Source organism: Struthio camelus, chromosome 1, assembly GCF_040807025.1.
Source record: "Struthio camelus isolate bStrCam1 chromosome 1, bStrCam1.hap1, whole genome shotgun sequence".
Taxonomy (NCBI): domain Eukaryota; kingdom Metazoa; phylum Chordata; class Aves; order Struthioniformes; family Struthionidae; genus Struthio; species Struthio camelus.
The window spans coordinates 205,616,108-205,643,782 of record NC_090942.1 but is presented as its reverse complement, the minus strand read 5'-3'; the positions used below and the strand labels follow the sequence as shown (position 1 = coordinate 205,643,782).

The window sequence follows — 27,675 nt, the reverse complement described above, 5'->3', positions numbered from 1 at the left end:
TTAAAACAAAAATATTTATTCAAGCTGTAAATGCTATGCAGTATTAAATTATTGGATGGGTTTAATATAAACATCTACTGCATAATATTGGTTCCTTAGGAATCCTTGTATACTATCTTGAAACGTTGCCCTGTTGCTGTACAGCTCTCTCATAAGAAAACTTGCATTGTTTAAGACCTCAACAATTTGAGAACAAAGGAGGAAACACCACTTGAGAAAATTCTGCAGTACTGGAGCAAGGCTTAAGTGTATTAATTTTCATCTAATTAGTACTAAAATGTAGCTTGAGCTTCTCCTGTATCGGTCTTGAAGAGAGTTTGTAGAGTAGCTGTGACCACTTTCTATGATAAACCAAAAGATTAGATGCAAATTTTACTGTATCTGGCTAAAAGCATAAGTAACATTACTAAATGCCTTTTCAGCAGTACAAAAGATGGTTCAAAGAATTTACTCTTGCAATAGAACACTTTCAAGTTCTTTTCTGGCTATCACTACAGTTTAGATATTCATACTGAAGGTACAACATTTTACAATATTTTTTGCATTCAAAAACATCCTATGTAGCAAGTACTGTGTAAGTAATTCCTAGAAACAGACTAGGCCTACACACATTTAATTTTTTTGTCTGAATGGTTGGGGGGAAAGCTTCATTAGAAGAGAACTTTTTTGCCTTAGATTTATGTAATTTTTAATAATTCATTCAAAGCCTTAAAACATGGATTTTACAATTATAACAGAAGATAATGTTACTACAAGTCAGTTACATCTGAAGTTTCTTTATGATTCAACAAGACAATGGAAAGTGGCAAAAATTAGCTGTCCATGTCTTAGAACAGTGAATTACAAACACTGCCTTCAAATTCACAACTTTTTCACAAATTGATGAAGCAGTTCAGAGGGTAAGTAAGTAGAGAATGCAGCAGAACGCAGACAACATGGTGTGTAACAGGAAACTTACTTACAACTTTTCGTACATTACATTTATACAAATTTACAATTTTGCAAATTAAATGGCTCTATAATTATGCAAGTGCTTTTTCAAAAATAAACATATACCAACTCAATGATATTTACAGACTTAGCAACCTGCTTCAGAAACAGCATGATTTTGCTATAAAGTGAATCTTCAGTGCACTGAAAGTGCAACTCATCCTTAAGAATTAATCTCCCATGCAAAACCTCAGCATAGAACACTGGCTTTATACAGTCACAGTTCATATCTTTTTATTCATCGTAATGCAGAGATAACAAGAACTTGTCCACATCCATTCCTGCCGGAAAAGAATTTGGCAGCTTCTTTTTCTGTTGAAGAAGAAGAGTAGTTGCATGAAATACCAAGAATTTGAGAATACTGAGGCTGTCTCTAAACATTCTTTTTTTTTCTTTATCCTTCCCTAGCCACGCTGCAGAAGTAACTGTACAAAGCTCACTCAGAAATTGGACACTGAAACATATAGGCACTTGTGCATATCCCCTAAGGAAACTGCATGATTACAGGACAGGCATAGTTAAAAGTTCTCAACTTTAGCATTAGCCCACCCAGACTTCAGACACACTATCTCTCTCAGCTTTTGTAACGTGTACGTTGCTATAAATAGCTGAGCATTTTTCATTCATAATATTTCAGGAATACGTGTTAGTAAGTATGATGAGTTAGAATTATAATGCGTCTCCCTCCCTTTTGATCATTTACATACACAGCCTTTTAACGTCTCACCTATACCTGTGCTATTTGCCGTTAAATCAAATCCCCAAGTTAAAGGTAAGGTTTGATAGACTACAGAGACTGGCAATACACAAAATATGGCCTTCTAGTCCTGGCCGTGAAGAGGGGAAATGCAAGAATAGCTTGAATTTTAGTAAGACCTAGTGTGAGTTAGCCTAGTTTCTAAATTCAACAGCTTGAATTTAGCCACTCAGTCATATTTTAAGATAATTCATTTGATTTTCACAGATAGGTGCATAAAGTCAATGATGGGAGTTACTTGTGTATCTGAGCACTGTACACAAATCTTAAGACTATGTTAATTCAAAATGGACTTGAGAGGCAAAGTTACTAAAACTGATGAATATTTATGAGATGTCAAGGATTTGGACTAGCACCTCTGAACCATCTCATTATAAATAATTTTCAGTCTATTGTATATTTAATATTTTAAATGAAAAGTAAATGCCTGTACTCGCCTTTATTTTCTTCTTTTTTGATGGTGTTGGAGAGCTTTGAAGGTCTTTTCTATTTGCAGAACGAGAATTTCTCTCACCTTCATTCAAGTCCTCTAGCTTCCTTTTCTTTACTGTACTCCTTAAAGATCTGAACTGCTGAGTATTATCCTTCAGTGGAGTTGCAGTGCTAGTCCTTGCAATAGCAGCCCGTGACAGTATCATCAGTGTGTGAGCAGCCATATTGACACTATTTTCGCTACCTGTTTCACTAGCTGGGCTGCAGGCAGGTAAGTCTGGAGTAGCAGGAGGGACCATGATTCTAGGTGTTGTGCTGTCCTCATTGAAACGCCGACAGGTTGGTGTCCTTACACTATCCGTAGTATCGTCTGTGTGCCTGTCCCCAACTCCAGATGGTGTACGGGGTACTGGTAATTCTCCATTTTCAACTGCTTTACTAGTAGGGCTATGCCACTGAATGTCTTGCAACATTTCTACACATTGTTTAGTGAAAGGACTTGCCAAGCAAAGGCCTTGGTTGGAAACTTTAGCTGGCTCTCGTTTTGGCTCCTTTGAGGACAGAGAAACAGATGCTGAAGATTTGCTATTCCCGTTTGACAATGACCCTTGTTTTTTGTTCAGCTCCTGCACTGAAGCAACCGTCTTTTCGTTCCATAAGCTAACGCTTTGTTGGCCATTTGAGAGTTTGGCAGCGTCCTGGTTCTTCTGTTTTTCATCACTATCTCTTCGTAACTCATTCTCTTTATTTGCTGTAGTCTTGTGGAAAGGATCTAATGGAAGCCCTGCAGTTACCACCTTCCGCTCAGGCTGGGGCTCCTTCACAGAAACACTTCTGCTGCTACCAACTTCTGGCTTACAGAGAATTCTAGGCAACGTTTTATCTTTCTCTCTCTTTGTCACCTGTGCTTTAGCAGAAGATGCAGAGTCAACAGCAAATAAAGTATTTTCATTCCTTTCTTTCTGGGGTAAACTCTTAGTAGTCTGAATTTGAGTATTTCCTCCAGGAGTGGGCAGGACATTATCAAAGCAAAGCACTCTCCTGTGACTTTCACTTTGTCTTGAATGTGAGCTCGTGCTCTCTGCTGGTACAAGTAAGTTCTCCTCCACTTTCCTTCCTAGCTCTGCACTGATAAGCTTGTCTGAATTTCCAGTCCTGAAAAATGAGGTAAAAATACTTCAGCAATGCATTTTTTTCTTACTAAGTTTGTTTCAGCTGGCTGCAAGTTCCCCCTCAACCAAAACACCCATTTAAAGCTTTCTCCATTCTGTAAGTATAAATATTTGATCAACATATAAAGACTGGGACTAAGGAGTAACAACTGCAGAAAGTTCAGAAAAGGCCAACAAGGAAGGTAAAAAGGTATGAAACAGTCTGTACAAAGAACAATTAGGCAGACTAGGATTCTTCAGCCTGGAAAAGCCTCTCCCCGAAGGGGAAACGCAACAGAGCTCTAGAAAAAATGAAAAGGTAGCTACTCTTTGCTGTATCTTCCAACAGAACCTCCTGCTCCTGCCAAAGTGGCTGCAATTTGCATAAAGGCATCCAACATGAACCAATCCCAAACTGCCACGTGAAAGCCTATGACTACGTGGCCCGCTGCTTTGGGGCTACAAAGAACAGCTGTTTCGCTGTTGTGGTGGCAGCGAGCTGAAATCCAAGACGACGAGGAGCTCCGCGCGGGGAAGACGACGCTCGGCGGCCTTGTTAAAGGCCAGAAGGAGCCGAGTAGCCTTGGTAAAGGCTAAACCCCCGCTGAAGACGCCGGCACTGGAGCCGAGGCAGCGGGACTGCCGGCGCCCGACCAGCGGGAGACACAGAGACTAGGAGCGGTGGAACGTCCCTCGTCCCCCTTGGCCTGGGACGCCAAGGGGGCGCCGCGGGCGCCCACGGCGCCAGACTGGCGGCCACCCAGGCGAGAGCTCCGTCTACTTCAAACTCGTAAGTTCCTTGGGGCATGGCGCACCTCCCTCCTGCGGCCTACGCAGCCCCCCGGTGTCATACCGGAGGGGAGGAGAAGGCACGTCTGCCCAACGTGGCCTCTCCGGGCATCTATCTTTCTTTCCTACAACTATTTCTGTCTGTCTGTACCCTTGGTCATCCCGGTGTGGTGTCAATATACCTATGTGGCGTGTACGTATTACACCCATGGTAGAAAGTTTCTGTAAATATATGTAAATGAGACATTGCTAATATAGTTATTCAAAAGTTATCTTGTTGTTATCTACTGAATGGATTTATGACAACGTAGAGTAAGAAATCCTCTCTTGCTCCCGGAACCTGTTTCGATCGATGGTTCAGCGTTTAATAAAGCCTTTCAGCACGCCTTTTAACTGGTGCGGTCGATCTGCTCCCGTGAACCATACCACCTCCCCCTCCCCTTTCCTCCATACTGCACAAAGAAATCCACGGCAAGGAAAAGAAAGCAAGTTTGAATAACTAGCATTACTAACCTTTGTGCACGAGAATTTGCATGGTTCAAAGGCTCAGCCACATTTGTTACCAATTTTCCTAGAACAACAGATGAAGCATTAATAAACTGCAGTAATCCAAGTAAATCAACTCACGGTACAGTAACTTTTCCCACAATACAGAATCAATAAAAAAGAAATCCAGCAATAAAACTTCGCAACATTTTCCTAATTTTAAGATTTACAGACTAATAGATTAGCAAAGCTCACCAATTAAGTACGAACAAGAAGCTTGCTGCGTAATCTTAGATAATAGATAAGCCTGGCAAGACAAAAATGAATTAAACTACACTTATGAATCTTACAGCAGGAATTTGCAAGCAGAAAGAGGGATATAACTACAGGCAACTCTCAGCTACCCATTGCCTAATCAGAATACAGACTAAGTATGAAATCCTAGCCTTTTTCTTAATTTACAACTTCATTCTATTTTCACTTTTATGGCTAGGTCTACTCTTTTTAAGAGGCAAACAAGCTGAAACACAGGTTGCTCTTGTAACTCAAACAAGATTTTTTAATTTTCAATTATTTTTCTTTACCCTGTCCCAATACTGAGAAACAAATTAAATTCCAGACTTGTTTAAATCTACTATTTAAAGAAACAATCTCCCAATGAAGTGAATGCACGCATGTATATTTATAGGAAATGGTAAAGATAAAAGAGATAGAGCAATATTGCCTATTTATACAAAAATGTACTCTTAGATACATATCAAATATATTTATCCTTAACAGCTGTTTAGAACTGTTGGTATTTCAGGGCAATTTAGTTTCAACAGCAGCAGTAAACTGCACTTAACCAATGTAGAGTAAACCAATGAGAGGCAAAATAATCAGAAACATAAAGAAAAGTACAATTTTCGAACTGCATTAGGGTCTTGAAACATTAAATTTCTACAATAAGCTTGATCCTGAGTTAAGAATTGTCTAATATGCTGGCAGTTCTTATTTGTAAATTGAACAAATATGGTTACTAATGAGAGGTACAGGCCTCTCTCAAAGCCACCCCAGCTGCTACCTAGCAGAGGAGAATGGCACTTAAAGTGTTTTCAGTCAAAACTGACATGTCTTCAGAACTGTCACTTCTGCCCTTCTCAAAAATGCAAGGCAGGTACCTGTATTAGTCTTGTTTCTTGCTCCAGGGATCTTCTGAGATTTGGGAGGGATAGGTAGTTTAGGAACACTTCTGCTACACACTGGATTTGCTACAGGCATATGTAGAACCTTGAAAGAATCAAAATATCCCATTACAATTTACCAAAAGACTAAGGAGAACTTCAGCTTTAATTTTGAAAAGATAGAAGATTTATTTATAACATGCTACCTGGCGAGCAGGTGCTGAGAAAGCATTTCCGTTTTGTCCCACTACTGAGAGAGGGATCATTCCCACCATTCCTTGCAAGACAGGTTGCACTGGAGATGCAATTATAATAGCAGAGCCTAAAAAAAAAAAGGGATTAAAATTATACAGAAAATAAAACACCTCAGTGAAAATAAAAGCACGAAGCCAGGATTTCTTAAAATTATGCATGGTCAAAACCTGTGGCAAGAGAAGGTTTAGCTTTTAAAGAAAAGTAGGCTCCTCAGCACGACTCTTACAAAACAAGATGAGTACAAGCGTTATTTTTAGTTTTAAGTGGATTCTTAAATTAAATTTTGTTTTCCTCCTTAAAAAATGGTTCAAAATGAAGCTTAAAGTACAACATACCTATGTTAAGGCTTGAAGTTATAATGAATTTAAAAAACAAAAAAGTAACATTACATAGCTCATCTTGCTGTTTAGCAAACATAACCAAGTATTTGCATTCTATTCCCCACAATTAGCATGCCCAGAAGTTGATAGCAAAAAACAATTCTTTTTTTAATCTTCTGGTGCATCCAGCAGAACACCTTCGTCCTAGGACTGGAAAACTAGATGAAAAAGGCTAGTTTTGTCTATATGCAGATATCTAATGTATACTCCTGGCTGCTAAGAGGTGTCAAATGCAACACCATAGTTCATTAGCGGGCTTGAAATCAATTGATAAAAAAGCAAAAAAAAAAAAAAAAAGCATAATGAGATTTATATAGACGATGTAAGCCAAAGTTTCTTACTTAATGCTTTAAATCAAATCCAGTCTCCTAACAGGTTGTAAAAGATTATGGCTACCAGACACATAGGAATCATAAAATAGGGAAATTAATTATAGCATGTTAACTGAAAAGTGATGAACTGCGTAGAGTATATTTTTCTTTCAGCTCCATGAACACATGCAGGAAAAAATATCCAATGTAGAAGAATGGACATATTTCTATTTCTCTTCCTATGATAAAAAGCTGAAGATAATAGTTGCATAAAGAAATCCTAACAGTAAAAAAAGCCAGCACTCTGAAGATTCTGCACACAATGTTGTACTGACCTCTGATCACACAGAAGTTCGAGGATAACTGTGACAAGTTTATACTTTTGGAAAGAAGTCTTGCAATTTGCTGGTTGCAAGCGGTTTATATTTATGGTTGTGTTTAACACTAGAAAAGCACTTAAAATTAAAAATTAAAACTGTGTTAATAAAAATGCTTGCAGCAGGAGAGCATTATTATGGAAAGAAAATAATGTTCTACTTTTGTCTAGATGTACTAGAGTTTTCACCGGTGCAACTCTTTCACAGAAAAATTCATACTCACAAGCAAAATATTTGAGTACTTTGAGGTAAATTCCACAGTGTAAACTAGTGGTTTTTTTTTTTTTTTGGGGGGGGGTGGGGAGGGGGAGACACAAGAAAGTCATTTTGGATAGTCTATCTGTATCCAGCCAGGTATCCAGACTAAATATGAGTACCCACGACACACAGGAATTTACTTGCAAGGAACCTTATTAAAACAAATAAACAAATACTAAAGAGTATTAACAATATTAAAGAGTTGTAACAAAATTTAGTCAAATATATAAAACAAAACATTAGCATATGTGAGCCTGCTTTTTCTCTTAGCAATATACTCATTCTTTCTGTTTCAAGCTATTATATTTAAAAAATGACCTCTGTGACTTTTTTTCCATTAAAATGGGATCAGAATTGGTCAAATACTGGCCATTAGAAGCAGCATTCCTGAAATGCAAATTATCACTGATAAATAAAAGATGTACCTAGTAACGCAGAACATTCCACTGCTTTATTTAGCAGTTTAAGGTAACGTTAGCTGAAATACTGTCATCTTTTATACTGCAAGCCAAAATATCCTTAAATTTACCACTGCTGAAATCATGTAACGTGAGCTTCTGAACTATAAGGCTATTTTTTTTTTGAAGCAGCATAATCTAAGACTCTTGTAATTTTTACTTCATTCTTAATAACAAATAATATAGTCAGAAAATACATAATTCCTGGCTAGTTTCGAGGGGCAGATAGAGCACTGTTTGAAAATTTATTTTTAGTGCATTTATAAAAGCAAGTGAGAACAGCTGTATGTATGCAACAAATTTTCAGTGATTTTTTTAAAACTAGATTACCTTGTGGGAAGTTTGGAGAGACAGTCTGGCTTGCTGCAAATGTATTGCTGGATCTAGGAGGAGTCCGTAACTGCTGTACTGCTGGAGCTTGGGCTGCAAGTGGCATAGAATTGCTGGGCAACACAACCACGTTCGACGGAGTTACAGCGGTGCCCAGAGTAGCCGGATCTGTCACGCAGGTGGCTATGTAAAGGTTATTTGAATTGCTAAAAGCTGTGCTTGTTGCTGGCATCAACTGTATAAATCCCCCTTCTTTGGAAAGATTAGTTGCACCAGCAACTGAAAAAACAGTACAATCTTCATTCTGAGTGTTAACTGAGCTGACAACAGGATCCTTTGGTCTAAGTACAAGAAGATTCTGCTCTGCCAAGGCTGAATCCACGTTTTTTTCAGTATCTTCTGAAGTTAGGCGTTTGGACAGGCCTGCAGTTTTGGTTGGGGATTTGGCCGGAGAAGATAGTATTATAGTTGGCAAATTTTCTCCTGTGATGCTGGAAACAGCGTTATTTAACTCAGTGTCTGAGGAAATAAACGGATCATCACTGATGATGATTTTGAGGGACATTATATTCGAAGGATCAACATCCATTGGCTGACTACTAGAAGACACACCACTAATACTTTTGGCCTCGGTGCCAGACTCGTCTGTGGAGGATGCAGTTTCTGGGAGAGGGGAATGGCATATTTCGGACGTACTGAGATTATTTTCAGTGGATGCTACAGAAATTTCTGTACACGCATCATCACCAGAAGAGAAGAAAACATTATCAGCATCTACTTTTGTAGAAGACGAAGGTTCTTGCATTTCCACTTGTGTTCCCTCTGAGTTTGATAGCCCTGAAGGGAAGTTAAAATCTTTCTTACAAAGGTTATTGAGTGTATGCTGATCATTTGAATAAGGTTTGTTAGAAGTATCAACAACTTCAAGCTGCAACTCTGTTTTGTCAAGATCTGAAATTTTCACAGCAGATCTGGCAGCACAGTCTGACTGCTTACCCTGGTCCTGACAGTTGGAATGGTGGCTAGAACTCTGCTGTAAAACACCAGGTAATGTCGCTGTCTCATTTGTTACAGCCTCTTGTTTTCCTAAATCTGCTGATTGGCTAGAAATTGATGAATTATTTTTTCTTGGCAGTAGGCTGTGGTCAGGACTCCCATCAGAAGGGCTTTTAACATGTGCTTTTTCAGATAGCGATGTATCTGGTGATAACTGACATTTACTTCTAGACTGTGTTCTGTGATCGCTGGCTGCAGTACCATTTGTCAGTGAAACTAAAGAAATCTGTGGACTACCAGAATGAACGTATTCCAAACCAGGACTACTTTGAGCATTATGACTTAGTGTGTCTTTTTCGGTTTCCATAGCTCTTTCACTTTCAGACGCTACTGCAGCTGACTCTTTATCATTGTAAGTATCTCCGCAGTGTTCATTATGTGGACTATCAGAGCTATGTCTTTTGGTAGATTCAGTCAAACCAGGCACAGAGTCAAAAGGGATTTCAAGCTCTCCAATTTGTTCAGTGGTAACTGTTTTAAGCATTTCAGCCTGCTTTCTTGGTCTACAATTTCCATGCAGCTGTTCATTGGCTGTATTTTTCTTAGCCATGTCATCATCATTAACGCTATTCTTCAAGGCACATGATGCTTCTCCTAAATGAAAATCTTTACAGGATAGAGATTCTCTAGAATGATGACCTGTAAAATAGAGACCAAATTGGTTCCATAATGATTACAGCAGGTGATTCTATTACAGGGTTTTTACAGTCACAAATCACTTTAATGGAAAACTGTTTCACACAAAACTAAATGGGAACAACACTACTCATCTAATCCTTATTTTTAAGCTGAGTAGAAAACATCTGGTTAGACTGGACAGATCAGGTGATCTGGTGATTCAGTTTGTACATAAATAAGTATATATGTAATAACTAAATGGCTGAAGTCACTAAATCAGATTTCCAGAAGCTCAAAAGAACATCTCAGGAAAAAGACCTCTTACTCTATTTCTCATATACTCTCTCTAAATATCTGCTACTGACGGACTTGTCAAGAACAGAGTAGACAGATTAGACATACTTAGTATGCCTATGTATACTTAGTCTCTAACTTAGTAAGACTCTTTTTGTGTACTAACTAACCAGTACATTACAGAACAGAGAGAAAAGATTAGTAGGGTTCAATGTAAAATACTATCTTTATATTTATTTCATATGTTCCACACTGAAAATTGCAGAGTATCTATCTGGAATGAGTAAATGGGTTTTGCAGACATTCTGATTTCATTCAGGAGCTCATCAAGCACAACTTACAAGTACACTGATGGACTACTTTAAATTTAGCAGTCTGAAACTCCGATAGACTAGGTGCAATTGTATGTCCATGAAATGTGAACTTCAGATTGGGTATTGTCATCGAAAACATGAAGCCTTTGATATATAGAATCAAATTGTCTGAAAGTATTCTCATAATAAAAATGAACACACTAGAAGAGATCTGGGGGGGAGGGGAACCCTACACTTACTAGTTTCTTCTGTTCCTAAAGAACTTTCCAGTGTTTCCAGGTTATTTTCATCCACCAGGATTGTATTTTCTACTCCATTCTGACCAGAAATACCAGTAGATAAATTCTTGTTTATCTTGTTCTTTCCTGTTTTCAAAATGAAGCACCAAGAATGTTTAAATGCATCGTTTTACACACAAAAGTAATTAACACATTTTTAAATGAAGCATATGGATTTTAAATTCAAAAATCCCATCCTAAACTAAGTAAAGAACAACTGTTGTTCTACTTTTATTTTTATTACAGATCCAGCAATAGCATAGAAACAACCTTACATTGTACTTGAAGATATACCTGATTAGACAAGTAGAAGAATTTACAACAACAAAATAGAAAAACAAACAGGAACTATCACCCTTTGGACCAGAAGAGTCTAAAATAGCAGCAATAAAACAATCACTGCGAGTAGCACAAAACCTGAATTTCAACTATGTGAAAACGCTCTACTTTATAGCCACAAATAAAGACATATGAGTATCTCATTCTGAATTGAGGGATGCAAATGCCATAGAGTCTATTTCTCTTGCAAAAGAAATCTGCTGAATTACCTTGCTTCTTCAAGAAACATTTGTAAAACCTCATCATTCATGATGCTTTATAATAATAGTACATCGAGAATAGTATACCTACCATAATCAAACAAGTCAAAGAGCGCCTGAAAAGCTGGATCTGATTCTGTCTGTTCTAGAATGTCCTGTATCGCCTCTTCTGACATATGAATTTCACCCTGAAAAACAACAAGACATACACAACTGTCAGACAATTACTTTCATACTCAATTAAAAAAAAAATTGTTTTATTTACAAATTGTTTTTAGTTCTATTATTTCTGCTCAGCAGTGAAACATGAAGACTAATGTTGGAAATATTTCTTCCACGAATTTAATGTCTTAAAAAAAAAAAAAAAAACCTAGTGATTAAAGTGTTTTTTGTCTTCGTCAGACATTACACCCTGCATATGCTTATGAGAATATTCTCCACATAACAAAGACTAAATCTCAGGCTATACTGGAAGCTTATACAGATGGTGTAAACAGAGTGAGCCCACGCTAACCAGCCATAAGATTAAAAAAAAATCCTCAAATTAACCCTGATTTCTTGGTTTTGCATATAATTCATTAATTATGATCGACTAGGTAAAGTTCCAGAAGACAATGCTAAAAAAATGAAGTTTTATTTCATTTATCCATTCGATGTTCTACAATATAATCTCCAATTACTTTTCTATGAAAGGCAGTAAGAAGGCATGTCTACATGGGACACTGCTCTAAGGTTCCCAAGCCAAGTTGACTTGTTTGGCAGCAGCCAGGAGGAAAATGAGTGGAGCAGTCAGTACAAACTGAAGAGTTCAAGCAGAAAGTCTCTCCCAGCCTTCAGGAGATCCTCCAAGCACTTTACAACCCTTGATACTGTGGTTTTAAGGGTGAATGAAAAAGATCCAGAAAATACTACATGCTTTTTCCTAGGATATCTGCATACACTTCTACATCTGACTGGTGAGAAGTAGACCTGATACCGCTAGCCTGGAGAGTGCTATGAGCCCAAGATTTCCTGTGGATAAAGCGGAAGGGAAACCAGTCTATTAAGAATGCCTTTTTGATGTGAAAACTATGCAAAATATCAGCCAAAAGCCTAACTATTCTAGGCCATACTCAATCATTAGCTACTTCGTAAAGAATTTTTGGCTTGTATGGAACTTGGGTTACCCATACCACAATTAGGTCTAGGGTGTCTTATAAATTAACGTTTTCAAGATTTCTCACTTGACATGACACAAGCACTTATCCTTTGGGTTACCGATTATTAAAATCGGCACAGTCCACGAGGTATGCTTTTTTGATTGTTTTGTCTCAGCAACCAAGAAGCTGCTTTGATTCTGTTTTGCTCAGAAAAATGGAATACAGCTTTTCAACTGTGGATTTCAACAAATATCCATTGGAAATCACCAAATGACAGAGGATAGCATTTAAAAACTAAACACCTCTACTCTGAAAACAATGAACTGCCTAAACTCTCCTTCCATTTTCATGACGACTATGAGATTATTCTTTCCGTCATTAAGGGCCCCTGTGATTGCCAGCTCAAGGGCTGCAAGACAGCGGAGGGAGACCATTAAAACGGAAGTGTGTAGAAGCAGAATATATTTATCCTCCGAAAGCAAGAAAATACTGAGTTGTATTTAGGTTCCAAAGACAGTATCTGTTTCTACATTGGATGGCCAAAGTTTAACTAATAGCAAATCTGGAAAGAAAAAAAAAAAAAAAAATCAGACCAGAATAAACATGTTAAGAAGCTGCAAGATATTTTCCTTTTTATCTTGAAAACTTCCTCATTATAAGTCTATTGATCAGGATCCCGAGCCAGAAGCTTCTGAAATTACTGGTGTCATAGATCCAGTGATCCAAAGCAAGCAGCTGATGACCGTGCAACAGCGTACTTGGATCACAGTCTGAGGGCAACCTAACAGCTTACCACCGCCAAGAGCGATCCACTCCCTTGCCTTTTGACCCTGCTGCATGCCTCTGGTACCTTGTACAGGCGCTAGGAAGAAGCTCAGAGTGCTAAACTGTCTCAAACTCACTCCAACAAAATACAACTTTCCTGCCAGCTCAGCTTCTTGAGCCAGTCCACCACCACACAACTACATAGGAGTTAGCACCTACGCAAGGAAAGTAGTGGGACTATCCCTTGGGCAGACACTAGCCATTAGACAGGCTTAGCTGTATTGTAAAAATCATAGAAAAAAATAATAGAAATAATAGATTTCATACTAAATCAGAAGAGGATGAGAGAAAGAAGACTGATCTCCGATATCAGGCAGTAAACAGAGGTTCAGCATAGTCCCAAAAAGTGATCTTTCTCATGTGGCTGGCTAACAAAAAAACATAAATAGGGCAATCCACATCTACCTGAAGTCCAAGTATTTCATCGATCGAAGTCTCTTGTTCCGTGGGGCCACTGTCTGTCTGTTTAGGAGCCTGTGTGACATTGCCATCACTGGAACACAGGAGTTAGTTTAGAATTCAAAAATAAAGTAAAAGGAACCACCTGTACATTTCATATGTATGCTTATTACCTGCCCAAGATTTTGTTAATGTTCTCAGCAAGCTTCTCCTGAAGAGATTTGTTGCTCAGGATTTTTTCTCTGGCATTTTCAATAACCAGTTGCTGGAAAGCACAGTTTTAAAGTGGTCAGATACCTGTTTTTATCATTGCTACAAAAGGAACGTGAATTTCTGACTTACTGGTAAAAATCAGTTCAACACAGAGAACACTCTTTGTAGTAACAGAAAACAATAACAATCTCTATTTTAACTATTTCATGTGATGCTAGTGCAAACTCATTCTCTTCCTGAAAAAACTGGCTTACCTTTTTGACTGTCTAGCATCCTTACTGTCCACTAAGTTGTCCATGACTGAAGAACATCTCTATGAAAAGCATCACAAAACATTCCTATACTCATACTCTCCTGAAGCACAGCAAGGCTTATTGTGCTTTCTGATTTTCATTGTCTAAAAATTACTATATTCTGACAGAATATGTAGCTATGCCATACGGAGTAGAAGCAGAGACAGTTAAAATATAAAACAATACATTTAACTTCTAAACTTGATGTCTATAATACTTACGATGAGCAACATATAAGGAACTAGCTTTCTTTAATTTGAATTTGTTTTCTAAATCTAAACACCTTCCAGAAGTGTATACTCACTGGGAAGTTACCATCTATGAATTCTTGAAGTGGCTCACTTTCTTTTTCTGCTATTACTTCATCAGTGTCTTGAGAACTTCTACTTATTGAAAGAGGCGCAGATGTTGCAGTGCTTTTCCTCTTCTGAGATTCACTGAAGCATTTCAGGAAATTTATGACATATTTTGTGAGAACATAACAAACAATGGAGGTTAATCAAATCTCTCCTCCTCCTCTTCCTCAGCAAGGGAAATATTTTAATCGACAGAAAACTAACCACATATTGTAGCCACAATAAAACTTTACACTTGTTTCATTATCTTGTACTTTGTCTGACCGCATAAAAATAAGTCAAAATTAAATATACGTAAAGAGTGGGTAAAAGAGCACAATGACAAACTGAATGTCATGCCCACAATTCAAAATAACGCAAAATGGATGGAAAAAAAATTAACTGTTCGTACAGGTTCTAATTAACTGCCTCTCAGGAAAGTGATTTGGGCATCATCATTGAAAATAAAACTCTCAAGGTACAACTGTTGTCAAAAAAGCTAACAAATGTTAGGCTGCATAAGAACTTAGATGGTGAATATGGTTTTTTTTTTTTTTTTTTTTAAATCAGATGATTGGTGTGATCCTTTCTGAAACCACCATGACAATCAGCAGTGGCAATGAATCACCTACATGCAAAAGAAATCATGCAGGAATAGAGGGGATTTGGAAACAGTAAAAATGAGTAAGGATTTGGAAAATTTACAGGCAAAAAGCACTGATAAGATGGGGATTTATTCAGGGATAAAGACAACAAGTAGAACAGAAAAAGACTAGAAAACATAGTTCTCGCCTCATTAAAAACAAAGGGACACTAGAATCAAAGATCTATGCAAAACATAGTTTTTCATAGCACTTTTAGCAGAAAGTTTCATGTTCATGCTATCAAAATTTACCAGAGCCAATAGCTTCTCTAAGTTAAAAACATGTATATGTAAAAAAATGTACATTCATACATTTATATTTATATTGATACTTTTCATAATTGATTTTGGAAGGATTATTACAGCTCAGGCTTCAGAGCTTTCTGCCTGTCTTTAAAACTCTAAGAAATAACGTAGAGGCTTGCTGTATGCAAGCAAGAAACACACGTAGCCTCCTATCAATCTAATGTTAGGTTCTTAGACGTTCCTCCGTGAAGTATCAGACGCTGGCCACTGTCAGTGGACCTTAAACCTGCAACAGTCTACCAACTCAGAAAAATTTGCACGAGTTTAAAACTTTGCACAATCTCTAAAACATCTGAAAGAAGTATTCACCTTTTTCGTCTTCCTGGAGATAGCAAGTTTGAATGAGGCTTTCGTTCTTGTGATCCTGGAACCTGAATGTGTATGAAATCTCCTGCTTTATTAAAAATAAATAAATAAATTAATCAATCATGACGCCAATATCTTTTCCAGTGACATTCGTAAGGCATTATATAAATCTACAGATTATGCAGTATGTTTGAATCAAATGCTGCTGGGAATTCACGAAAAATAATTTGATACTATCGTGAAAATGAGAAGCATTACTTTTAAACTTATCTTAAAATGTCCAGGTGATATCCTATCTAATAAAACAAGCTTTTGGGCAGAGGCTGAGAACACATGATAGAACAATGACAAATTGATGTACTTATGAACTACAAACCCACATTAGCAAACATACAAGAGCTACTTATCTTTTGGACATGCCTTTTATTTTAATCACCTGGACCATTCTGGACAGTCAGGGGAACAAAGCAGGAATCTCTTGGAATTTTTTTTTTTTTTTTTTTTTTTAAGCAAAGGTGACTTACACACAAATTTTTCAAAGACATAGAAAGGTTAAAAAAAGCGCAACTTACTGTTGATCTTATTGTCCTGTGTTTGTGACTGGTGCACAAACAAGGTATTCAGTCTTGTCTGTGATATACTTTGATTTATTGCTGGCCTATGCATAACTTGAGTAGCTATAACAGAAGAGGAACTCTGTTGTCCTGACTGATGGGCTATAGACAACAATCCTGAGTTTGGAGGAGCTGACTGCTGAAGTATTCTCTGTCTTTTCATTTCTACAATTCCACTTCTTGTACGCGCTAGAGATAATAAAGACAAGATGAAAATATATGACACTATCTTAAAAAGGCTGCAGATTATCCAAGTAATCGTCCTTGGACATCGACGTGTTAGATCTAATTAAGGACGCTCCATTAAAACTTGTTCATGCTTAAATGTTTAATTTCTGAAACTCAACCAGTAAGCAACCTCCATTTCTATCTTCTGTTTTACAGGCTTGAGCCAATGTAATTAAAGAAGTACAGATCACTTACACAGACATTGCTACCAGTATTACTGGTGCTCGTATCACTGCTTAAACACTTCTTGGACTAAATTACACCAACATGACATTTCACTATATATCATCTATATAAATGGCCTTACATGAAATAATTAAGCCAATATAATTACGCAATTATTTATCCGACCAAATCTGCTAAATTCAAACACCATCACACCACCTGATCTACTGAGTCTCAGGTCCAAGAACGGCCAATACCCATACTGCACCTTCGTTTTTCTCACACAAGTTCCCCAGCAGAAGTACTACAAAGATAAAAATTTATTTGCAAATATAAAATAACTTTTCTCTTCTGGGAGTTCATTTGCCAGATTTTGCAATGAAGGAAACACAATTCTAGCTGGAATGAGTATAACTTTTCAAATTTTGTTTAAATGTATGTCTGTACACGTATAAAATATTTGCTTTAAAATTATAATATGATTTTAAATTCCTCTTCTATGAAATTGAAACTGCATGACAATTAGACCGGTTATATTTTCACTTCCTCTGTGAACCACAAATTAAGTCAACCAATTCAGGAGTGAAGCAGCAGCTTTCAAACCTTTTAATTGCATAAACCTCTAAAATTTTTTCAGCAGAGGAGAAAACGCTACCTAGCCAGAGGCAAGCCTTTTCTTATTTTCCTTTCTTGATCATCATAGTAAGCCACAGACTGCCCTAAGGACAACAGGCATATGCTGAAAAGTCATTGCGATAGAGATTTGACAAGATTAAAATCTGCTCTTAAGAATATGGATAAATTACTGATTGCTGTAGCATTCCCTCATAGTTCCCACAACAGATAGGCTGAACATAAACCCTGTTGATCCCATGCAACTCATTCAGTTACTTACCCCTTTGATTAGCAGAAAATCCCGTGCAACTCTGCATACTCCTATAAAATAAAGTGGGTGACATAAATAAAAGGAGCTCTATGGAAACACCCAACTACCCATTGCGAGAGTATCATATGGCAAATTTCAGTCTGGCACCAATTTTGCACTATTTAAGATGGCTTTATCGACTGACTATTTGTTGTTGTTTTTTGTTTTAAACGATAGCTGCAGATTCTTCAAATAAAGCCTACTGTTAGTTTTCTCATTACATAACCACAATGGCAGCAGTTTCTATATAAAACATAGTATATTGTTTTATGACAGGAAGGCCGCACACAAAACCACACCAACACCCTCCTATCTGCTTAGCCCAAGCTTAAATTCTTGAGATGTCTACTCAGCCATTTACTTTCAGATCATGCATCTTTCACCATTTCTCAGAAATAATAAACACGGAAACCATTCTGATACGAATAGAAGAAGAATTGGTCAACATACAGCCTCACTCTTAAGGCAAAATTTCACATTCCTGATTTCAAGGCTGTATTACCTGATCTGAGAGAGCGTATAGTCTAATTTTTTCCACAGAGATGACATCATTGCTGGAACTTCATTTGTTGTTTCTAAAATAAACCATAAAAAAAATTTAGGTATTAAAATAGATACATGTTGAGAAAAAGTAAAATCACACTCAAAATAATTATTTTGGAGTTATTCAGATATCATTTAATTTTAGGTGTCTAGCGGCCTTCTTAATATCCTGCTAATTAGAGAGTCCAAACTCCTTAAAAAAAAAAAAAAATAACTGGTTGATATGAACATACAGTCATCATGGATGCAGCGCTTAGTTTTAGCACGCTAAATGAAACTGAGACATTCATGCTGATGATTCTCACTGGAATCTTCATGTGACTTTGGACCCTGAGCCAACTCGCTAACCCAGCTTCATAAAACTCCCTTCTGAAAATGGGATTTATACTCCCAAGTCACTTGTGTGCTTTTGAAAATTTTAATCTAGGGGACAGCTCTTTAAAAGTTATAGTTTCTTTTAAGGTGTCACCCAAAACAGTGAAAAAACTGGTATTTTTGAAGCACAGAACATTAAAGAAAAAAAATGGAAAGAGGTAGACAGACCCATTTTCTTCAAGATGCCAAGTACAAATTATTTTGAAAAAACTACGTTGTGCCGTAGTAACCATTTCTATTAAACATAGTGAGAAAGGAAAAAAAAAAAACCCAAAAACATGCCAAATATGATATTTCTTAATCAAATACTCATGGTATTTCTTAACTACAAGACTTGGAACCAAGCACTTTAATAAAATCTGATTACACAACACATACGAAAAATTGGTAAGACTAGGTCAAATTCCGACACTCAAAACTGCTTTTAAAAATTAAACTGAAAAGTTCTAATTCCATCTCTGCCATCTACGCAAACTATTAAATTATTTTGAATTTTAATTAGTTTTACAAACCAGACAAGAAACATGTCATGCCATAGGACTCTCTCTTGTTATTTATCTCACAATAAACAGCTAAACAACTTTACAATCGTACACCCATACTTTCTGCATGCTTTATTGAATTTTTGTGCTTTATTACAGTAAGAGTTATCTTCAAATCTGAAGTGAATATATAGGCTGGCAATTCTAAAATTCTGATCTAAGTGGCAGTTAATCGTCTGCATGATAACAAGGCCTTCAGCTTTGAACATAGATGGGGTATTACTCTAAGTCCAAATACAGACTGTGGTATCGTCCCTTCCTCAAGTAGCTCATAATTTTGACAGATAAACAACAAAAATATATAAATAAATAAGTCTCACTCTGAAGGCTTACCTTTTGTTTTCATGGCTACATACTCATTAAGAATAGTTGTCAAGTTTTTTCCACACAGGGACTGGGGAAAAAAAATAAAAAGAAAAAGGCCCACTCATCTTAGAATCTTCCCTAATATATATACTCCATTCACTGTAACACATTATATTTAAGCTGTGAAAAAGACAGTCTTGGCATACTTAATTATCACGGTTCTTAAAAGACTACACCATGGTAACCTTAAACACAAAGAACTGTACTTGAAGCTGCTGGTGCTGAGTTGTCTCAGAAGGGGTAGAGAACAATCTATGAACCAAAATGTCATTCTGAACAAAAAATTTAAGTGTATGATCTTGTTGCACACCATTGGTACAGCACTCAGATCTGCATGACTTCAGCTTGACTTGTCTTTGTTCTTATGGACTAAAGACACAAGAATAAGATTAAGAGCACCTACCCTGGGTTAACAAATATGCACCATCCTGGAACAAAGTGCACAAAGATGCAAACCTGAACAGAGCTGTTGCCTAAAGTACAATTACTATTATTAACTTTCATTTCATATTTATTTGTTCTGTTATTTTAGGTGAAACAGAGAAATAAAATTTTCAAATTATTGCTATCGTTTACTGTACCTTTCTGTCTTGTTTACTTGTAGCAACTCCTACAGCACATGCCTGACAAAAGCACTTTACTGAATTGCAAGTATTTTGCGCTGCAGTGAGTTTTTTTTCTTTATGCTATAATATCATCACCTTTCTATGAAAAATAGGAAAAAGGTATCTCTTGAGAAAAGGAAGAGAATCAAAAACTTAAAGAATACGAATAAATCCTTTCTACTTACAGTTGTTAGTCTAATTCTTCCTGGCCATAGCTTGGTTCTCAATTCCCTTCCCCCACTGCTCCCAAAGTATAGATGACTAGACACTTGTTAACGAAATAAGAAGTTCCATGCTCATACGTGTATCACGATCACTGATCTCAGAAGAGTTCCACACACTTTCAATATTGTGGACAAAATCCCAGACTACATGATTGAGTGGTACGTTAGAAGAATGGAATGCAAAACGGGAAGAAGATACACATACAAATATCAAAAGTTTGATATATAGCAATATCCAAAACCTATAATTTTGTTACTAACTAAAAAAATCTCAGGTCATATATGCTGAAAGTGCAAAGCATCAAGTTGTCCTGTAGTTATATGCACCTATCTACGTACGCAGCTGCACGTTGTATTTATACCCATGCCCAAAGTTCCACGTTTCATCTGGCACAAAGCAGATCATACTGATTAAAGGGGAAGCTGAATCAAAACATAGCTGTTTTCACCAATTTTTGACACGCTCAAATAAAGCTGAGGCACCTTACCTAAATTAGTATTTACATGAAAGAGAACATTACCGACTGCTGTATCTAAAAAAAAAGGAAGTGATCTTCAATAAATCACTAGAGCAATCCTGAAATCAATTAAAATGCTTGGAACACCCTTGTATATATCAATCTTGAAAACAATGAAGCAGACTAAATGTAACATGCTGAACACAATTGGCATATTTTCCTCTTAACTATTTATTAGTAATGTTAAATATTGAAAGATGCTGAGAAATAGAGATGACCATCAAACTAAACAGCTTAAGCACCATTTGAGAAGCAACTGTTACACTGTTCATATGTATTCTGAAAAAAACTCTGAAAACTCTTTTTGGGGGGAAAAAAAGGCTTCTCTTCCGCGGCTGTAACACAATTTAACTTGCTGTGTTACAAATACAAACTCACCAGCAAGCAGGCCGGAATAAACCCATCCTCTGTACAGTGCTCTGCATATTCTTTCAAATCTGAGCTTTCCAAAATAAATTCACGGCAGGTAGCTAAAAGCTTTTCCTGTTGTAAATACCCTGCAATAAATCAGACAGAAGACTTTGCTATTTTATTCATTATTTCTGCATGTTGTGCTTGGTAGGTATTGAAGCATTAATACGACCAACTATATGATATAACGTTGGAACAATTAGATAAGGATTCATGCATTAGATAAGGAAACTGAAGTCATTATGAAAGAACACCTATCTTGCAACGTATTCCTTTAATAGTTAAAACCAGAAAGAGCACATATTATTAACATTGTACTGGATTTACAAACTGTTCAAGACTAGAAGTGAGACAATATGAACAATTTCTGACTGATCGTTAGTACACATAGCACTGTACAGACAAGAAAGAAAATATCAACTTCTTAAGTCAGGAATAAACTCACACATGGGTTTTGATTATAAACATCTAGTTTTATAAACAAATAGAATTCTATAGTACTGTATTAATAAAATGCATTGCTGTGCAGCAATAACTCTCCATAAATTCTCCAGCTTCAGAACAGGTAGAACATATGCATCGTTAAGACAGCGCATTAGATTTCTTCCAAAAATGACATTATATAAAAATTATTTTTACAAAATCAGTATTTTGTTTTTCTACTTACCGTAATTTTCATTTTTAATAGGTATTCTAGTGTACACTTGTACACTTTATATACCCTACCCCAAGACTCAGTAGTTATCTTACCAGGAACTATACTGAAAAAGTTCACTTTTTCAAAATCCCAGTCCTCAGTTAATATGCTCTTTTAAGGTATTTTAAATCCCGCTTTAATCTTCAAATAGTCTAAACGCTAAAAGGTAAAGCTAGATCAATCTGAGTAAAGGATTACAGAACAAAAGAGCCATAAAACAAAATATCGTGCCTTTTCTTTCTTATCTGTAGCAGAACTGCATACGCAATCGTTTAAAGAGTTAAAATACACATACCTAATCATATTCACACAGAACCCCAAAACAGCCTGCCTCAGTTCAGGAAAGTCCATAGAAAAATCCTGCCTTTAAGTTCACATGAAGACATAATATCTTTTATCAGATCCAAGCATAGCTAGAAAAAGTAGATCAGCTTTCACACTCACAGGCCTCCGACAAATAAACTTCAAAGTTAAACACAGTTTGAGAATAACTGCTGAGAGTTTCATTAGGATGTACGAGCTAGCCCATATGGGACAAAATGTAGTTGGCACCTGCGGAATAGAGAGGGCTGCCATATTTAATGTTTCAAATACATTTTGTTAGAAAATCCTCAAACCACAAATTGCTAGAAGCTGAGGGCACACTGGGGGAAATACACCTACATGCCAGTCTTATGCCTGTCTGCTGTACCATCCATTGCTGACCAGTATTACAGACAGGGCATTAAGCTAGATGGGAGTTCGACTGTAAGAACAGCCATACCAGCACAGATCAAACCCATCTTCTGGATCTTTGCTAAAAAACAGTTGCAATTTCTTTCTTGAGCCTCCTATTGCGAAGGATGACTGAATGCCAGCACACAGGCCTATTTGGCACATACATCAATTTCCTGCAGATAACGGCGACTGAACTTAAATTGTCTGTGCACGTACATTACAATAACAGAATCATATACAACCTTCAACATTACCAAAAACAAGTTAGAGGCACAAAAGGAAGAGTGCCTGCTGAACTAGAAAGTATTCAACATTTTGTTCTATCTTAATATATGTGAAGACCTATGGTCTACCTTACAGTACTCATTCACTCTTTACCTAGAAAACGATAAATTTGCTTATGCCTTTTTCTACAGGCAAGCTCATCTTACCATTTTAGTTCTGTTTCTTAAATCAATACTCATCAACACTCACAGCACCAAAAAGACTTTGCTAGAGAAAAACAAAAAAAAAAAAAGGAAGAGGAACTGCGCTAGGAAGCCTGTTGATCTGCTCAGAATTCAGATGCCTCAGAGAGGAGCAATCGCTATTAGAAGACAAAAATAACTGTTAAGAATATCCTGTTCTACAATCTTGGGTTGCTCAGAGATTTTCTAGGACTACTGCATGCACTACGCCACAACAGACGCAAGATAGGACGGAGCATCCTCAATACACGCGAAACGTTCAAAATTTTTATTCTATCTACAAGTCTCTACGCAGCACGTGAGATAAACTGTTTACTAAGAAACTTACAACTTAACCAAAATTTTATCGAAAAGTATAGCAAGTAAATGGCCAAAAAGAGATATCCCGCGCCAAATTGTAAGTGTTCTTTTACAATGCACAGAATTTGAAAAAAATCCTATTACTTTGCAATAATAAAAACAATGTTTCTGTTGTTACGCTCAGTTCTCGAAAAGCAACAACAAACGTTTCAGGTAGCGTTTAAAAATAAATAGAACTGCAGACAGACGAAAGAAAAGATTCAGCCTCACTGGTTTTTGACTGGCAAAATCTGCCCAGGCTGTCTGTGCACCTGAAAACAGCATCTTGCTATGAAAACTGCCAGGAAATCTTAGCGACCTGGACCAGTACCTGCTGACAGCGTACCTATTACATATAGGGGTCCTACTTCCAATCCACGGCCACTTGCTCTCATCTTTGGCTGTGACCAAACATTGCAAGCGTAAAGTCTTTTTAGCAGTTTATCCTCCCTGCTGTCAAGGTCCTGAAAACACTTGTTTTATGCTTCCCACGGACGCAGCGCGCACCACAGAAGGGAGTTCTCGATCTGACCTCGCGGCTCACGGAAACAGGGAAAGAAAAACCAGCTGAACCCTCACCTGTTCTCATCTGGCCTCTTGGACCACCGGGATTGGTGCTGAGAGCAGAGGCTCCCCCCAGTCTCGCCCACCAGCCCCCGCCCGCACAAGGAGGCGGCAGAGCCCACCGGCCTTCCCGGGAGTCACCTCAGCGCCGCTCCCGGGCGGCTCCCGACGCAGCACCCGCCCGAGCACAACGTGGCGCCTCCACCTGCCCCGCCGCTGCCTTCGCGGGGGCCGAAAGCCGCCGGCGAACCGGCCGCGCTCCCCGCTAAAAGCGGGGCCCAAGGCCGCCCGACCGCCCCGGGGCGGCCCAGGCACTGCGCCTCGCCGCGGACACGGGTGACATCCCCGGCGGCGGGCGGCCACGGCCCGGCGCCGGCCGAGGCTCAAGGGCGCAGCGGCTGCCTCCGCGCGCCTGCCGCCCCGAGCGCCCTGTCAGCGGCCGGCGGAGCCCCCTCCTCGCTTCTCCTCGCCTCTCCCCTCCCCTCGCCCTGCGCGGCCGCGGTCGCGGCCGCCTCCGCGGGCCCGGCGGTGCCCGCCCCGCCCGCGCGCACTCACCCAGCACCAGCCGGGCCACGTCGGACGGCAGCAGCATGACCCGCGGCGCGGAGGGGCAGGCGGCGCGGGCGCGGCGAACGCGGCCCCCCGAGGCGCGGCGCGGCCGCCCCGCCACCCAGGGCAAGGCGCGGAAACTCCGCCAGCCAGCGCCCCGCCCGGCCCCTTCCGCCGGAACCCGCCGCCGCGCATCCGCTTCCAGGTCCGCCGCTGCCGCCGCCCACACGTGCGCTGCGCTGCGCTCCTCTCCTCTCCTCTCCTCTCCTCTCCTCGCCCGCCGCCGCCGCCGCGAGGGGGGCGCGCGCCGCCGCCGGCCGTTAAGCCGCCGCCGCGCGCCCGCGCTGCGCTGCGCTCCCCTGACGCCGCTCAGAGGTGGGCCTGCTCCTGCCCGTCCGTGCCCTCCCGATGCCTGCCCCCGCCCCGGCTGAGGGGCTGCTCGAGGCGCGGTCCCCGCGCGGGTGCTGAGGGGCGGCCCGCGCGGCGGGTGGCGGGCGGCGGGGAGGCAGCGGGCGGCGGCGGCGGCCCGGCGCTCGCCTGGCGGCGGGCTGGGGTGGTCGGCTGTGGTTACCCGCGAGGTGGCGGTTGGGCCGCTGTAGCGTAGCTCGGTGAGGAGCGCTCGGTGCGTGTCTGCTGTTTTTAAAGGGCTCCTTCCTTGTCCCACTTGTCCCAGGTATTTTTTTTTTTTTTTGAAAGGGGATGAGTGCCGTCATGATTTGGTAGTTGGCGACTGGGCTGCAAAGAGAAACGGCAAGTGCGTACAGTGTTAGGAACTTGTCACTGTTGTTGTCATGGTAGTTAAAATACCTTTAAATGCCAGTAAAAGAAGACGCGGCCCTCTTTCTTCTTGAGCCCCAGTCCCTACAACATACAACCCCGTGTTGCCACAGTTCTCAGTCAACCCTTAATTTTTCATCCCATCAATGTTTTAGAAGCCTTTAGCATGTGAAATGTTGTTTCTTGCTTTCGGTTATTTTCGGCATAAGTAGCAAGTTAGTAGAGGAATGCTTCCTTGCTTAACTGAGCTTAGTTGTACGCCAGAGCAGGCCTTTCAAGCTTGCCATAGGTTCCTTTTCCTCAATACCTAACTAGCCACCATCCCTTTCTGGTCATGTTTACTCAGCTCCATTTCCGTGTTGACTGTCTCCATCCATCTTAGCTGCTAGCTGCCACTACTACATGGTGGTGCCTTAACGTTGTGTTTCACGGTTGTCTTGAGTTCTCAGTTCTGGTCACCTTTAAGACACAGATTTACAAGGAAGAGAACAGGAAGGTGGGCACATGAATATGTGACAGGAAAAAGGCCATTCAAGTCGTGATGTTCCCATAAATCCTAGCACTGTGATAAGATGGAAAGATGATCTTAGGGGATTAAAGACAGAGGTTCGAACTCTTCTAGAGGAACAAGAGCTCTCAATATTCAGAGTTTTATGCACAGGACTATCTGTCAAGTTTGACCTTTTGTCAAAGAACGTGCTCAGTATTTTTTTTTCCTGTGATGCGCTGTATAGATGGCATAAACGTCAAACATTTGAAATCTGCTGTTTTGTTTTTGCTTTGGGAAGGGTATATGTCAGGGACCCCTGCCCCTGGTTATTCCACAGATTGGTCAACTCTTCTGTCCTTTTTCTCCTCACCTCGGTTTTTAATGCGGTCAAAGTAATCACGTGGATTATAAAGCAGTCAAAATAATTTGCTATTAAAATGTGGTTTCCAGACATATATGAAGAAACCCATTTGTCTCAGCGTGATCTCTGTTGAATCCAAAGAAGATGAAAGCAAGATGATGTTTGTATAAGACGGTAGATCTTTAAAGTTTTAACTGCCTTATTCAGCTAAATGGTTATTTATATATTCTTACTTAAGTGTTCCGGGGCCAGTGATGTGCATCATGTATGCCAGTTCTCAGCTTCATACTGCAGCTTCAGCAGCATATGCTTGGTGTTACTTCCAGCATGTCCATCTCTGTTTTTCAGATAAGAGTTTGTCCTGAGGCTAGTTTAAGGGAAAGGGTACAAGGAGAAGCATGGACGCTGCATACAATTTCATTGTCATGATCTGCGTCAACATAATTTTCTGGAAACCAGAAATGTAAGGTTGATCTGATTCGGACGTATGTTAAAAGAGGTAGGGCATAATCTTAAGTAGTAATAGAAGCAAAAAAGTATTTTTCTCCTGTCGTTGATATTTGAGCATCTTGTGGTATTTGGAGTCCAGAGGCATTTGTAAATATAATGGTGCATAGCTGTATAATAGAGAAGGTTAGAGTGGAAGAAAGTTTTATTTTCAAAGAGCTGCCTTTTCCTCATCAGGTTAAAAGTGCTTCTGATAACTGCTATGTCCTGAAAGTTAGTGCTGTTTGCCTGATTAAAATGACATAGAGCCGAGTGTGTTCTCATTACCGTTCATGTTTCAGTCTGTATTGTCTCATCGACTCTCTGCTCTTTCATTAGCCTTAAAAAGAAGGAAGTCAGTCATGTGAAAGGACCCTTTTCTGTTTTTGTCCACAACTACTGCTCTTCGGAATAGATTGCATTCTTGACATGACACTTTCTACTTCTGTCTTGTGAGCAATAGCACCAACCCAGAGAGGAATGAGCTTTTGAGTGAAGTAAAGCTGTTGTATTTGACATGGAAATGCAATATATTGAAAATTCAAAATTTTGAACTGATTGACTTGGCTCTGTGTTAAATAAAATAATTTATTTCATCCTTTTTTTCTGTTTGCAGATGCAAATGACTGTCCTGTTAAACTGAACCATGAGTCTTGTGTTACATGATCTGCTCGTTTGTTGCCGTCACCTTGAGAATGATAAAGCTACAGAGCGAAGGGTAATAAGGTTTCTTCTGGTATATATCATTCTCAATGAAGGGAATGATTAATAACCTTTTTTTTCCTGAAATACATTTTCAGAAAGAAATTGAAAATTTCAAGCGACTGCTCCGTGATTCTGAAACAGTTCTCCAACTGGACCGGAATTCTGATTCTAAACAAGCAAAGCAACTCAGCTGGGATGCTGTATTTGGGTAGGTTCTTTTACTGTCCAGAGCAAAGCATTTTTCTTCTTTTTTTTTTTTTTTTGGTGAAAGGTCATGTTTCTTGCATGGAACATCACTATTTTGTTTATCAG

General features: G+C 39.1%; 2 protein-coding genes across 8 annotated transcripts in view; one reads left to right on the top strand and one right to left on the bottom strand.

Annotated features, from left to right (window-relative positions):
• NPAT (nuclear protein, coactivator of histone transcription) lies at nt 1-24,717 on the bottom strand. 2 transcript variants are annotated; one of them, XM_068930328.1, is made up of 18 exons: nt 24,551-24,717; nt 21,179-21,297; nt 19,421-19,481; nt 18,130-18,202; nt 17,598-17,638; nt 16,268-16,498; nt 15,699-15,783; nt 14,410-14,542; nt 13,773-13,864; nt 13,606-13,693; nt 11,328-11,424; nt 10,659-10,784; nt 8,138-9,832; nt 5,975-6,090; nt 5,766-5,874; nt 4,633-4,690; nt 2,185-3,334; nt 1-1,302 (listed from the first exon to the last, which is right to left on the bottom strand). In XM_068930328.1, exons 1-18 carry the CDS (start codon nt 24,585-24,587, stop codon nt 1,225-1,227), a joined length of 4,389 nt encoding a protein of 1,462 aa, XP_068786429.1. In that variant the 5' UTR covers nt 24,588-24,717; the 3' UTR covers nt 1-1,224. The 2 variants fall into 2 exon arrangements, with proteins under 2 accessions (XP_068786429.1, XP_068786430.1); XM_068930329.1 differs by having other exon boundaries at nt 15,699-15,780; nt 24,551-24,707.
• A 62-nt stretch (nt 24,718-24,779) lies between these two features.
• ATM (ATM serine/threonine kinase) overlaps nt 24,780-27,675 on the top strand; it is an 86,106-nt gene continuing 83,210 nt past the window's right edge. For 5 of the 6 annotated variants that reach the window (XR_011138708.1, XM_068930325.1, XM_068930323.1 and 2 more), the window contains exons 1-3: nt 24,780-24,919; nt 27,275-27,376; nt 27,459-27,571. Coding sequence is in view for 5 of the 6 variants with exons in the window: in XM_068930325.1 (XP_068786426.1) it covers nt 27,305-27,376; nt 27,459-27,571 (185 nt within the window). In the remaining variant the exon portion in view is untranslated. Of the gene's footprint in view, nt 24,920-26,542; nt 26,672-27,274; nt 27,377-27,458; nt 27,572-27,675 lie in introns of those variants that run through there. The other variant, XM_009683797.2, reaches the window with a different exon arrangement.

What these genes read in the sequence shown, in the direction of transcription:
- NPAT (XM_068930328.1), bottom strand. Translation starts at nt 24,587, where the DNA reads ATGCTGCTGCCGTCCGACGTGGCCCGGCTGGTGCTGG. An exon ending in TTATTCCGGCCTGCTTGCTG is followed by an intron (nt 19,482 to 21,178) that starts GTGAGTTTGTAT and finishes TTTTTTCCCCAG; the next exon opens with TCCCTGTGTGGAAAAAACTT. An exon ending in CAAAAAAGAAGAAAATAAAG is followed by an intron (nt 1,303 to 2,184) that starts GCGAGTACAGGC and finishes CTTCTTCAACAG; the next exon opens with AAAAAGAAGCTGCCAAATTC.